Source organism: Lates calcarifer, linkage group LG20 (assembly GCF_001640805.2).
Source record: "Lates calcarifer isolate ASB-BC8 linkage group LG20, TLL_Latcal_v3, whole genome shotgun sequence".
Taxonomy (NCBI): Eukaryota; Metazoa; Chordata; class Actinopteri; family Centropomidae; genus Lates; species Lates calcarifer.
In genome coordinates, this window is record NC_066852.1 from 9282488 (window position 1) to 9297676 (window position 15189).

Here is a 15189-nt window from a genome sequence, read left to right on the forward strand (position 1 = left end):
TGGCTATCAGTTTGTGCACCATCTGCTGAGTAAACACACTAACTGCAATCTGAAACAAACTTGGCAAGTACAAAAAGGCAAGAGACCAGTAGAGCAAGAAGCTTTTTTTGTTGCGGTCTTGCAGGAGAAAAAAATATGAATGTGTTACAGTTCTGTACTACATCTCTCCACATTTATTTTGCATGACTGCACATATTGGTACAACAAATATGTTTTTTATTTCTCCACGCTTGGACACTACCAGGCTACTTACCTATACTATATATTTGTTCTGGCACTTCACTGCTGTGGAATCAGTATATTTCTTAAAATCTCATCTCATCAATAATCCTCCAATAAAAAGAGGCAGGAATGCCCTGTCTCCAAGAGGCATTTCAGAGCCAAAACCAAATCAACTTAAACTAGTTGTTAATTTCTATGTCTAAGGATGAGAAAGACAAGATGTTTTGTGAAACAATACAAAGTGAGAAATGAACATTTAATGTATATAAATAATAGAGGGTAGCACCCATGGCACACCAGAGCTGGGCACTTACTACTCAATATACTGTATACTGCAAATGGCCTATAATTGCGTTGAGTCTACATGCACACACCCTCCGGCTCGGCAGATGGCAGACTACAGCTTTTGTGTTGTTACAGGAAGACGCGGAGCGGAAGAGACGTGGCACATAAACAGAGAGAGGAAGGAACCAGCTAGCTGCAGTCAACTTTACCGATGACAGCTTGTGGAGCCGCCTTCCCTGGGAATCTGACAAGGAAGCTTAAATGACAGCCCCACAATACCTGAAACGAACGGGACTTGATTAAAGTCTATGTGACAGGTAACGTGTAGTCATGTATCATTTGCGTTGGTACTTCCTGAACTCCAACAGCTAGCTAGGTTACCTCGCCAACGTCACCTCACCTGGTAACTTCCAGCTAAGATAGCAGCTAATGTTAGCTCAGATAAATGTTGGGATGAAGCTGTCGAAAGATGTTTGTATTGACAAGATGTAGTAGTTGGTGGTGAAAGATGAAAATAGACTCATGACCTCCTGATACGTTCAACCTGTGTTAATTTCGCTAAAATCACGCGTTATGTGCAGTTGAAGAGGTACAAATCACGTCAGCAGAGCATATGAGTAGCCTTTAGGGCTGGGTGCCATTGATAACAGCTATGAATAAAATAAATGGCATGTTAACTCAAAGCCCTGTCGATATCCATGGTATGACAATGATTTGACTGGGAAAATTGTAGTTCTAATGTAATATAATATACTAGAAGTATATCACCACCCTCATTTTGGACTGTCCCCTCCATGAGGGTATCATTAGCAAGGTAGATATGATAAATAGTAATGTATAAATAAAAGGACCTTTCTAATTATTTTTCTCCAAACCTGAACTTAAACCTAAGAAAAAGACACTTAATAACATTTGAGTCGGAGGTACAAACATGTCAGTAGGTGTTTGTGTCGCTCCCAGCCAGCTATTCAGGTATGTAAATGCCTGAGACACTAAATTCACTGAGAAAGATCCTAAAAACAAACAACAGTAATTGAGGGACAGCTTTGTGCAGGGTCTGCCTGCAAAGCTCTGACCTGGAATTGCAAAGTTAGAAAAAAGCATTTCATGTTGAAATGTTTGCTCCAAACACCCATATTTTCTATTAATCTAAGTGAAGCTCTAAGTGAAACTGCCGACACAGTTTTATTTGTTTGTAGAGACAATCATTTAGCTTGACAGAAGACCACTAAAAAATCTAATTTGTTTTTTTTTTTTATATCATTAATTTAATTAGATTTAATCTGTGTGTTTTGATTAAGCATCTCATTTGTATTTTATCTTATCAGCAGCAGCTTATAGCTGTTTCTGGTTGTCCTGTGACATTCTATCAAAAACAATTGCTCATATGTTTTAATGCAACTTCCCTGCTGTTTGCTGAAATTTATCTTAAGATATTTAATCAGTGTGAGATGCCAAATCAGTATCAGGCTCAATACTGCTTGCTTGCTTGGAAGTATAATAAGGTCGTACTGTATCATGATGGCCAAAAACCTTGGAGATACTGACATATATCAAGGTCCTTTGGAAAAATCAATGAAGCAACTGTGAACAGGCAAAAAATCCAGACAAGAATGTCTATATTTGGCTACATATACAGTAAATCAATTAACAGGCAAAGCAAGGTTCTTCATCACAATGAGACATTTCCTCATATTTTTAAGCTAAAGCTCTTAAGCTAAAATATGTCAATAGCCAGTGTGTATGGGGAAATTTCAGGCTGTCAGGAAAAGGAAAAGAGGAAGGGATAATGTTATGTCAATATTTGTCTCTATTATGTTGCTGAAGTCTGTATTCAAGAGAAGTTTAGCCTCAAGATAAATTGATTCAGTGCAAACCTTTTAGTGTCACATGCTTTCTCTAGTAATGAAGACACATTCTTTTGCTTCCAGCTTCTGCTCATGCTAAAACAGAGGGCGGCCTGTAATATAAGGAACAATGAGAACTGGTGTTGTTTTTGTTTATGTTCATAACAAACCTGCAGTTGTTTATTTGTCATCCAAACAGCACAGGTGGCTATGGGTCTTTGCAAGTGCCCGAAGAGAAAGGTGACCAATTTATTCTGCTTCGAACATCGTGTAAATGTGTGCGAGCACTGCCTCGTCTCCAACCACAACAAGGTCAGTGGGTGAACAAGTGTCACATTATGTGCATTTGTGCAAAACTTGCATCACATTGTGATCACATTAAAATCCTGTGTTTTCACTTGCTGCCCTTCAGTGTATAGTGCAGTCATATCTGCAGTGGCTTCAGGACAGCGACTACAACCCCAACTGTGCTCTGTGCAATACTCCGCTGATTTCCCAAGACACTGTCCGACTGGTCTGCTATGGTAAGATTATCAAGTTTCTACTTATTATACACTTACAGGAAAACATAGTCACCTGTGTTTAAGCAAATCCCTGTTTAAAGGAGCAGTTCACCTGAATGAAAAGAAAAACATATTGATGTCCCATCCCTGTTACTGTGACTTGAGACTGTTTTTGCCACCTACAGATGTGTTCCACTGGTCCTGTCTTAATAACTTGGCATCTCGGCTGCCTCTCCATACGGCTCCAGCGGGATACCAATGTCCCACCTGTCAGGGGCCAGTGTTTCCCCCCTCTAACCTGGCCAGCCCAATTGCTGACGTGCTGAAAGAACAGCTGTCATCTGTTAACTGGGCCAGAGCTGGTTTAGGGCTGCCACTGGTAAGGGCCTGTTGTAGTTAAATCCCTTCCTTGGAGATCTCACAACCATCAAACTTTCTTTTCCTCCTGAAAATTGAGAAGAAAATACACTTTCAGAATTGTGACTCTGGTTGTATTTACAAAGTGAATGTGATCTTTGGCTGACAGATTGAAGAGCCTGTTGGAGTCCTTGAGGAGAGCACAGCTAATGATATCACTGATTATACTGACTGGTCAGCATTTGATGGTGAGCCTCAATGTCTCCTTTTTAGTAAATATCTCAATATTCAGTAGTGACTGTGTATACATTAGTGACAGCAATATTTAAGAGGTTCAGTTGATAGTGAAAGCTTAATATGCACATTGTGCAACATCAGATAATTAAACTTGTCTTTTTTTAATCTTTATTAATTTGTCTTTTTTGTTTGTTTGTTTCCACAGCACAGGAACAAAGTAACATTTACCCCAGCCACTCCTATAACAGCAGCCTCAACCCACCACCAAACTCAATCTCACCTCCAGCACAAGAAGACCTTGGAGGACCTCGTAAAAATGGGGATCCAAATATGCAGGAGCACTCTGTGATCAACTTCACTACTGCCACCACCTGTGACACAATTACAATACACTCTGGTAAGGAATTCACAAGCCCTCTGAGTCAGCTCTCTGCTCTCTTGTCACCTACTAAACATTTGACATTTGTGTTTTGGCCACTGTGTTGAAAGATTAATGAGACTGTTTGCTGTTACTCTGCAGCATCATCTCCAAGAAAGCTTTATGACACACGGGACGGTGGTCACAGCTCTGTCACACAGATCGACTTTGATGACGACAAGTACCGGCGACGGCCAGCGTTGAGTTGGTTTGCTCAGATTCTAAAGTTAGTATCATGAACTGGAGCTCTGTTATTTGGCACCAGGAATAACTTGTTGTGAATCCTTTTGTGATCTCCCGATTGAAAAATAAATAAATACATATTTTATTACATATTTATTAATTTTTATTATATATTTATTAATCTTTTCAGGAACCGCACAGGTGGAAAGCGGACATCACTGACCTGGAAACAGAGGGTCTTCATGCTCCTTCTGGTCGGAGTTCTCGGATTCTTTACATTGATAATCATCATGGCTAAACTCGGACGTGCCTCGGCTGGCTCAGACCCAAATCTGGATCCTCTTCTTAACCCTAACATTCGTGTGGGGAAAAACTGATGACAAGCATTGATTCCTTCTTCTCTTTCTGTGTTACACAACATAAGCCTGTGTAGAACGAGGTGAAATGGGACTTTCCAATACATGGTTAGCCCAGTAGAGAGTGCCATTTACCCAGCTCGAATGGGAGAGTGATGCTGCACCTCTTTAGAATGGAGGCAATCCCCGGCTCCATTCATTAATATCAGGCATTAAAAACAAGTCCTTCACAGACCATGAAAATATCTCACAACATTCAGGAGGTCTCCTGCGATCCCAGCAAAGCAACCTGCAGACTCCAGACATGACCAAGGCCCCAAAGCATATAGACAAAGGATCCAGTAATTGTTGATTTGAATAGCTGTTGACAAAGAGGGGCAGTATTTATATTTACAATTCCAGCTAACATTTACTGATGATCTTTATATGTTAATTTTTCAAGTGCAGTAGAAACTAAATAAACACTGTAGATGTTGGAAGAACATCTTTTGCTGGTAGAAATGTCAGAATGTATATAATCAGCAATGAAACGTTAAGTAACGTTTACAAAGTTATAAACTGATTCCACTTCCTGATTTGAATTGAGTGGCCTTGTGGATTTCTCCTTTTAGAGGAGAGATGGCCTCACAACTGGAATCAAATTCACCCACACAGGATTAATATGTAACTATTTATGGGTGTTTGCATTATTTCTGGAATTGAGTACATTGCTTTTAGATTTGCCATACACACTGTATGTACATTTCCCCAATGTTTTTGACTGTCTATTAAATGGGAATACTGCAGAGTTTCATTATTTTAATATTTCTCAACTACATGAATCGTGACCATCATCTAATGCTGTACAAAATGAAGACTGAAGGATTTCTGAGATGTCAGTTATGTTATACAGCTTCAGTGAGAATTAATAATACTAAGTTATAAACTGTAAAACAATCTATATTACTATTTCACATTTGGGTGCAGTAGTTCAAACAAATTTGTTATTTTCATTTCCCAGTTCTTACAAAGCAGCTGCTGCTTGTAAACAGCATATGAATGCTTTCACAGTAAATTGTTGCACTCCTTTTCAAAGCAAAATCTGCACTCAAATGACAACATTTATGACATTTTTCAAAATCACACAAAGAGAACTAGAAAGGTAGCACCAAGTAAGTCATTTACAAGTCATTTACACTCAGTATTTCACTGTGGCAAGACACTACATATATTTCTGTCTAATAAAACAAGTTTCAGAAACAATGCAGTTTGTACCTTATTTCAACTGGTCTCAGGTGAAAGTAAAGGTTTCACCCTGATGCTTTAAGCTCAAACCATCTTGCTGTAAATATAAGTTCATGGATTCACAGCGTTTGTTTATATATGTGACTGACAGCGGTCTCAATCCCTGTTAACATACTGAACAACGAAAATAAGTGTCATCATGGGATTAGTTTTATAACAACCAAGTTGTGTCAAGTCCTTGTTTGTTTTGTTCCTATTTGCAGTTTAAAAAGTTGTCATTAAAATAAATGTTGCATAATGTCATATTGTTGTATCCCAGATATTTAACAGCTCTTGCGCAAAAGAATGGACTATAAAAAGAAAGGAAGGAGAAGGTGGATATAAGACACTCCAACCTTGTGCTGAACACTGTGTACTTTTACTCAGACTCCGAGAAAGAGCAGTTAGACCTGCTCCTCAGTTAAAGCCAATGAATGGACTCACTGTGGTGTTCAGCCATGACATAACTCTGCAAATATTTTGCACGTCACTCCCCCTGGTGGTCCATCCAGCTCAGGACCTCTTCACTAATCTGTGAGAGTTGGTGACAGGACAGAACTATCTCTGCTATGTCAGCGGCTTTGAAGGGCTGCAGTACCCAGTCTGATTCCACACTCCTATGTCAACGACACTGATTTCAATATTTTCAGTTTGGACTTAATAGCTATATATTGTACTGTCATATAAGATTATTAGTTGAATAGTTGTGGCTTTAAATTTGGAGCCTATTAGAAATATCTTGTTGCATAATACTCATCATGCAGGGGTTAGCTCTTTTTTTTTTTTTTTTTTTTTACTTTTCTTGTGGATGAGCTTTAAATGTTTTGTTTGTGTTTTTATTCAGAGTCATTTTAAACTTCACCCATTGCCCCTTATTTTTTTCTCTTTGTGTTTTCTGCCTTCTTTTTATAATATAGCATTATTATTTGTGGCACAAAGAAACTGCACTGCACTGCAGGTATGATGCGCTAAAGTAGGGATGGCCCCATGCTGATCTATTCAAAAATCTCATCATTACAACATATCGTTCAGGTATTGCAATTGGCTGGAGCAAGCCTACATGTGGTCAAACATTCAGTGAGTGATGCTATGTTGGTAGTTTTCATTCAACTGAAACAGAGCTTATATTAACAACTACAAATACATGTGAAGGTAATATTTCCTCTTCACAAGTTTAAAGTCATTTTACTAAAAGCTGACTCTGTTAGCTCCAGTAGTTGCATGTGAAAATGCATTCATTATTAAGTATGTATGTAATGGTATACCAGGAGTCTGGCAGTGTTTCAGCATAGACCCTGCTGCATTCATTATTGGGCCTGCCATATGATGGTTTTGTGTGATCTTGTGTGATGTAACTTTGTCACATGCTGTCCTTAGGAATGCTTGTAATAAGTGTAGATATTAGGTACTATAAATATTCCCCAATACATCACGCGCTTGCATGTGAGTGTTAGTTGCCTCCTCTGACTTTCCATTGTGTCTGGCAAACAGTCACAGCAGTGTAGGTTTGCCATTGATTGTCAGTGGATCTGAGCCATGTTACATTGATGCAGGGAAAGCTGCCGGCGGCAATGAATATTATACACGATGCCAAATTACAATGAGGATGACAGATCTGGCACTTGCATACACCACAAATCTGTGGTTTGTATCGTCTGATATATTTCTTGACAGATAAAATGGTTTCAGTTATGAGCGGTTTAATATAACATCATGATGTCTTATGGTATGTAATTGCCTTTGTCACTCTATTGGAGTTCAATTATTTCTCAGTAACTTTGAGTTATTAGATTTCCCACTGCACTGACATAATAGGGACAACCTGATCAATAACTTGCCACTTTGTAGTTTATGTGCCCACTGTAAGCAGCAGTTTTGTTGTACCTTTGCCCTGTACTCATGATGGCAAACACAGGAGAAACAATTACCTTTGAGATGAACTTTTCACATCTGGAATGATTTAGTTTTTCAAAGTATTATGGTTCTTAGCTCAGCCTCGTCATGGGAATATTTTCACATAAAGAAAGCAGTAATATATTTTATGAGAACTGGGAGAGTGTTTTGTGAATATTCTAAAAACATAAATAATACAAGAACCTAGTGGGTGATATCTTCTTCCCACACACACTACCATCCCTCAAGTTATATAGAGTTTACCTCTGACATTTGGTACAGTGAGTCAGCTCATAGCCGTTGAGCATGGATTGCATATTTTCGAGTGGTTTACCAAACAAAACACTAAAATTATGTCTGTAATCATTGTTGCATTATCCAAAGATCCCAGAAAAGAAAGCCTTTTAAAATTTTTAATCATGTGTAATTAGTCATTTAATTAAAACTGATTTTAATTAATTAATTAATTAATTATGTGCAACAAGCAAGCCACAAGAAGTATGCACTGATCATCTATTTGTAGCGAATTTAATTACAGCACAATATGTTACTCATTCAATGTTGGAACATGCCATCATATACAGGGCAGTATACAGCAGAGTTTAACACAGTTCAAAGTAACTGCGTACAACAGCTGACCACCCTGTCATTGGATGGCACAGGAGTATATATTGATGTGTGATTGTGAGTGTTTCACATGTGCTTCCCAGTTCAATTATACGGTGCATCACACACACAGAGACTCACTGTGTTTCTGATACAAAGCGTCAATGAACACCTCTGCCTGTGTCATTCCCAGGACTTCTTTGAAAACGTAAGTACAGATGTTGGCTGTATTGTAGATATGTTAAAGATAAATATCTGATGTGTCTCTGTACTAGAAATGATTGGCATTATACTGCTAAAACTTGCTCTGAACATGTTTCTTGTAATTATAAGTATTTTTAAACATTTGCCTTTTTACAGCATGTTGCATTAATTATGTTTTACAATAAATTGTCATAGGGGTCATGTCCAGATCAGAAATGTTGCACATAAAACTGATCAGCAACCATGTTACTGCTGTAGTAAACCAGTATAGGTTTATAAAGAAGTAATGAATCGTATAATAAGTGATTACATTTTCATCATTACCATATTTTCTCTGATTTACAACAATAAGAAAATGAATTTAGATATTTCCATGTTTCTATTTTTCTGCAAATTTTGTAAATGGATAAGAGAGTGTAATGGTCATGGAAGACTGAGTTATGTAGCAAATTTGTAAAGAAGGAAAATATTTTCTCAGGGATCAATATTGTGCCAGTTTCTGAGGCTGCCTCTCAGCTGATGGTGAAACATTTCCATCAGGACAACTGTGGCATCAAAGGTAATAATTCTGAAATGTGTGACCATCAAGAAAAAGACCACAAGAGTGGAAGGACTGCTAACTCAAAACAAATGAAGCACCATCACCAAAATCAAGGCCACCGTCATCACCACTACCAGCAAAAGCTACATCAGTCAGATGACAACTGTAGCCAAGAGTAAGTCTAGCAATTTTATTAACTATGTTTACACGCCTCTTTCATTCATAAAAGCTGTTTAATTTTGAATATATGTATAAAAGGATTAAAGTGGAAGAGTATCTAGTGTGACTTTAACACCCATGTTTCCTGTTTGGAACAGTACCCAGTCAACAGCAGAGGACAGCATTTTTAGTGATCATCGCCCTGACCATCAACATCCCTTTGATAATGACAAGACTCATCATTCTCACTCTCACCATCACCATCACAAGCAAAATCATCACCATGTTTCTCTCTCAGGAACCTCCTCAACTGGTTCCTCAACTGGTTCCTCTTCCTCCTCTTCCTCCTCCTCTTCTTCCTCCTCCTCCTCCTCCTCTTCCTCCTCCTCCTCCCCTTCCTCGTCCTCATCTTCCTTCTCTTCCTCTTCTTCAACATCTTCCTCGTCCTCTAGCCTGTCCTCTGAGAACAGCAGTGAGCGTTTAGATAGATATACACTTAAGAAGCCTCAGCATTCACAGTCCTGCACTGACATTTCCCAGAAACACGGGTACTTTAAGGAAGGAGACGACACAACCCCTTTGATAGACAGAAGAGGTCATCAAAACACGACCTCTGCCAAACAGAAACGGGAGAAAAGCAAGTCCTCTCACAGTAGCCCCACACGAAACACCATTAAGAACACACAGAGGATTACAAGAGGATCAGGAAATTATGGAAGTTTCCGCAAATCCAAATCAATGGAGGCTCTCACTAGACCCAAAGAAAGAGAAGGCCATGGAAATGAAGATGAAAATGAACAAGAAAGGAGGACGAGTGAAGCCAAGAAGAATTTAATGAAAGAAAAAATGAAGTTCTCTGCCTTCCTCAATGAGATCACCCGGCAGGTGCTTAGCCCGATGAGACTCACCACTCTTGGTGTTACTGACGCTCAAAGACCATGCAGTCCATGGCAGGCCTCTGTTAGATCCAGTAAGGCAGACAGCAGCACTGACAGACACAGTCAGCAGAGGAGTCGGCCTGCCAGTGCAGACTCAGTTAGCTCCAGCAAGTACTCCAGTACCAGCAAGCGCTCTACTCGGCTCTCTCACTCTAGATCATTCCACCACCACCACAGTCGTCATTCTGAAGACTCACCTCATCACATGTGTCACAAGCCCAGAAGCTGCACTGATATTAGCTGTTTGAAAAGACGTCACTCATGGTCTCAAACTCCTCCATGTCGCTCCCGCTCACCTTCTTATAAGCACCACCACCACCTTCACCAAGGAGACCACACTTCTAGTCACCATCATCAGCACCATGAAGACTGCCACAGCCCAAGTCATCAGCATCATCACAGAGATCACCACAATACAAGTCATCACCATCACCATGGATACCACCATCATCATCATCATGGAAATCACCATAGCCCCACTTATCACCACGGTGACCACCACAACACGTCTCAGCACCACAGAGGCCACCACAGCACGTCCCATCACCATGGAGACCGCTACAGCCCAACTCACCACCATGGAGAGCACCACAGTGCAACTCATCACCATCACCATGGAGACCACCATGGCTGTGCTCATCACCAGCACCATGGAGACCACCATAGCTATGCTCATCACCATGGAGATGACCATGTCACAACTCATCATCATCACCATGGAGATCCCCACAACCCAAGTCATCATCATGAAGGTCACCACACCCCAACACATTATCATGGAGACTTTCACAGATCAGGCCACCACCACCATACCAACCACCCAAACACTGAACGCCCTTCCACACCGCATCAACACCGACACCACAGCCTATCCAGTGACCATGGAGATCATCACAGCCCAACACGTCCTCATCACCATAGAGACCATCACAACTCACCACATCACCATCACCACAGAGACAACCATGGCCTTGCTCAGCATCACAGCTCTGGCCATCATCATCACCGTGGAGACCACCACAGTTCAGGCCATCAGCATCACCATGGAGACCACCACAGTTCAGGCCATCAGCATCACCATGGAGACCACCACAGTGAATCGCATCAACATCACCATGGAGACCACCACAGTTCAGGCCATCAGCATCACCTTGGAGACCACCACAGTGAATCGCATCAACATCACCATGGAGACCACCACAGTTCAGGCCATCATCATCACCTTGGAGACCACCACAGTGAATCGCATCAACATCACCATGGAGACCACCACAGTCCAGGCCATCAGCATCACCATGGAGACCACCACAGTTCAGGCCATCAGCATCACCATGGAGACCACCACAGTGAATCGCATGAACATCACCATGGAGACCACCACAGTCCAAGCCATCAGCATCACCATGGAGACCACCACAGTCCAAGCCATCAGCATCACCATGGAGACCACCACAGTCCAGGCCATCAGCATCACCATGGAGACCACCACAGTCCAGGCCACCAGCATCACCATGGAGACCACCACAGTGAATCGCATCATCACCATGGAGACCACCACAGTGAATCGCATGAACATCACCATGGACACCACAGTCCAAGCCATCAGCATCACCATGGAGACCACCACAGTCCAAGCCATCAGCATCACCATGGAGACCACCACAGTGAATCGCATCATCACCATGGAGACCACCACAGTGAATCGCATCACCATCACCATGGAGACCACCACAGTACAGGCCATCAGCATCACCATGGAGACCACCACAGTCCAGGCCACCAGCATCACCATGGAGACCACCACAGTGAATCGCATCAACATCACCATGGAGACCACCACAGTGAATCTCATCACCATCACCATGGAGACTACCACAGTCCAGGCCATCAGCATCACCATGGAGATTATAATAATACAAGCCATCACCAAGGACATCACCCTGAATCACATCCCAACCAATCCCACTCCAAAAACAATGACCTTGACCACAATGACCATGATGACCACCACACACATTTAAAAGGCCATTCTGCTGATAGTCCACCTTCACACAGGAAGTCAGAGTCTCTTTCCAGCAAGGCAGATTCACCCAGGAATACTAGCAGCCCCTCCAGCCAGGACGAGGAACAGACAAGTTTCACTGGCCCATCATCACATAAAGTATGGCACTACTTTTCAAGACTCTACTCTTTTTTATAAAATCCCCCATCACAGTGTGTTTATTAAGAAATTATTGGCAGGTCAGCAGCCTGTGTTTTACATGCTTGATTAGCAGGTTATGCAATAACGTTCCACTCATTTGTTTGCCTATTGATTTGGGCACCAGTGTGCATGTCACTGTGGACAATAGATTAGTTATTACAGAACAATAGATTAGTAATTATGCACAAACTAATGCTTATCAAGCTGATATTCTAAATAATGCTCTTTGTCCTTCTTTCATTTTTTAGCTGTTTCTTTTTATTTAATCTGTTGTGCATCATAAATAGTATTTCTGTCATTTTCTTGTCAAAGTAATTTTATTTTCTCTGATACAGGAAAAGGCGCATGAGCTGGGTAGAATCATGTAAGTGTGATGTAACGTTGTGGGTTATATTAACTGGTGAAGTCATTGTCCACGTCACAGCCATGACAGTGACACTGTGACTGAGTGGCTCAAAACAACTTTGGATGTCAATATCATAGAAAACTGTGACCTGTTTTACATCCAAAGTAATGAGAATCTTTTATGAGGAATAAAGAAATTTGCCATTAAATAAATGCATCAAAAGCTTCTTGAGTACATTGTCTCACTTTATCTTTGTGTGCATCCATCCCGGTAGGATACTGCAGGAGAAGAATGAAGGTCTGCATCAAAGCTTGCTGAACACAGCAGTGAGGATGGAGTGTTTAGGAGAGGAATTCATGAGCAGCCAAAAGCTTTTGGAGGCAGAGCTTCAGAGGACACGTATGGAGCTTAGCAACCTCACAGAGAGGTTTAAGAGGTAAAAGATGCACCTCTAGATTTACGATGATAGTTGCAACTCATCACCTACATACACCTTGTTATCTAATGTCATAAAGTGTGAGTTATTGTGTGCACAATGCAATATACTACACTTTTGTTGAATGTCTCTTTCTCTCTCTCTCTCTCTCTCTCTGTGTCTATGTCTTATTTTAGACTACATGATAACTGCTCCTCCACACAGCAGACCAATAATCTTCTACAGCAAAAGCTTCAGTCAGTGGTGAGATTGTTGGTATTTCTACATTTCTTGCACATAACCTTCAAAAACATCAATTCCTTAGTTTTTAAAACATGAACACGAATACATAGAAACAACTTTTGACACATGTAGGAGCCCTTTTCTACTGAATTATTAAGATTGTTTTAAGGGGCCAAGTCCCAAAGTTACTGAGAGTTCTGTGATAACTGTTCTTCCGTCCTTCCTCTGTGTCAGGCTCAGAATATGGAAGGAGAACGTGAGAGGTTGAGCCACCGTATTTCAGCGCTAACGGAGCAGCTCGCTGATGCAAGATTCGCTAACAGTGTGGAAACATTCAGTGTAAGATCTTTGAGTTCTGGGTGGACAGTAGCTGCACAAACACATTCAAATGCATGAGAGGAATACTAGAGAAACCAGACATAATATGGTATTGCTTATGATTTCTGTTCGCTGCTATGGGCAAGAATTGACAGACTAAGTTATACAGATGACATATAAACACGTCTCTGTGAAATTGAGCACCTACAGCATTCAGCATTAGTATTTTCTTTTATTCATACAAAAACCTCTTCTTTGACTGTGTATCATTTAATCAACAAACTGATCACTTTGTAACGTCTACTCACTGTAGGCAACATCAGTCCCACACAAAACCGATCTCCATTTTGAGACAGATGATGCCATTAATCAGGTGGTTCTCCCCATCACTCCCCCTCCGGCTCAGTTCATGGACAGCCATAACTATGGAAAGGCTAAAGCTGGTGGGCAGGAGCAGTCTCTGGGGTCAGTTCCTGAGGAGGAGGAATCTGACTGGTCAGAGATGGGAGAGGAGACCCCACGATTTATACTGACGGGATCAAACAGAAGTCAAACATGGAGACACCAGGAAGGAGATGTGGACAAAGACAGTGAGTCAGGGGGCGAGGAAACTGTTAGGCGACGCTCTCCACGACCGCGGCAGATACCTCATCTCCAGTTCACTATCCACGATGAGATTTTACAGGCACCTCACACCAACACCTGCCCCTCTAGCTTCAAGATGTCTGATGGCATGACAGGTGAGGGCAATTACAGGATCGCCTCAAGTCCAAACCTTGGCTCTTCCATCCTGATCCGGTCAGCTAGCCTTGAGGAAATTCCTCTGGCACGCCATCACATGCAAAAGGAGCTAAGAGGCACAGAGGCCATGATGGACCTCCACCACCCAGCAGACGAAGCTATTGAGGATTTAGATAATGAGATCATTCATCACTGGAGAACAAACAACGATAGGGAGGCAGCTGTTGGGAGGCAGATAGAAAGCAGGATGTCAGAAGCAGATAGCAGCCTGACCAGCCTGCAGTCAGCTGAGCAGATGCTCAACCACTTCCTATGTGAATCACAGTCCAGTGAAGGAAAAGATCAGGGCAGGGATAAGGTGCACGGCTGGACAGGAGGGATACCAGATGAGGTGCTGAAAGGGGAGCGAACACAGCTGTGACAGTAACATGAGTCGCTGTCTCCTGGATCTGAAATCATCATTTACTGTGATCTCTATTTAACAGAGAAAGTTCAACAACCCAGTGACTCACTAATTTAAAGTAGTTGTGGTATGAGAAGAATTTACCTTGAGAGCTTCTCTCCTGCTAACACTCCTCAGACAGCACACTGAGCTCCCTTCATATTCCATATATTCAACACACACTCTCATGTTAAACCAAATCTATTATTTTTTAAAAAGTGTTTATTAATACAACCAACATCTGCAAAGTGGCATTAAAGTCAGATGTATTATATATGTATTTAGAAATAAAAAATATTTTTCTGTACCTTGAAACCACCTCTACAGCTTAGATTTGGACATTTTAATGATACAATACAAATGTGTATTTTTGTTGTATAGATGCAGATAGAAGCATTTTCTTTCCTGTTCTTTCACCTCTGCTGAAAAAATGAAAAAATTCTAGTTATTGTTTTGTTTTGTTTTACTG

General features: G+C 41.2%; 1 protein-coding gene across 2 annotated transcripts; it reads left to right on the forward strand.

The window, feature by feature from the left end:
- The first annotated feature begins 659 nt into the window (after positions 1-659).
- On the forward strand, positions 660-5199 carry zfpl1 (zinc finger protein-like 1). 2 transcript variants are annotated; one of them, XM_018692586.2, is made up of 8 exons: positions 660-824; positions 2554-2666; positions 2767-2878; positions 3043-3236; positions 3384-3462; positions 3657-3848; positions 3972-4095; positions 4243-5199. In XM_018692586.2, exons 2-8 carry the CDS (start codon positions 2565-2567, stop codon positions 4427-4429), a joined length of 990 nt encoding a protein of 329 aa, XP_018548102.1. In that variant the 5' UTR covers positions 660-824; positions 2554-2564; the 3' UTR covers positions 4430-5199. The 2 variants fall into 2 exon arrangements, with proteins under 2 accessions (XP_018548102.1, XP_018548103.1); XM_018692587.2 differs by having other exon boundaries at positions 663-824; positions 2559-2666.
- The last annotated feature ends 9990 nt before the right edge of the window (positions 5200-15189 follow it).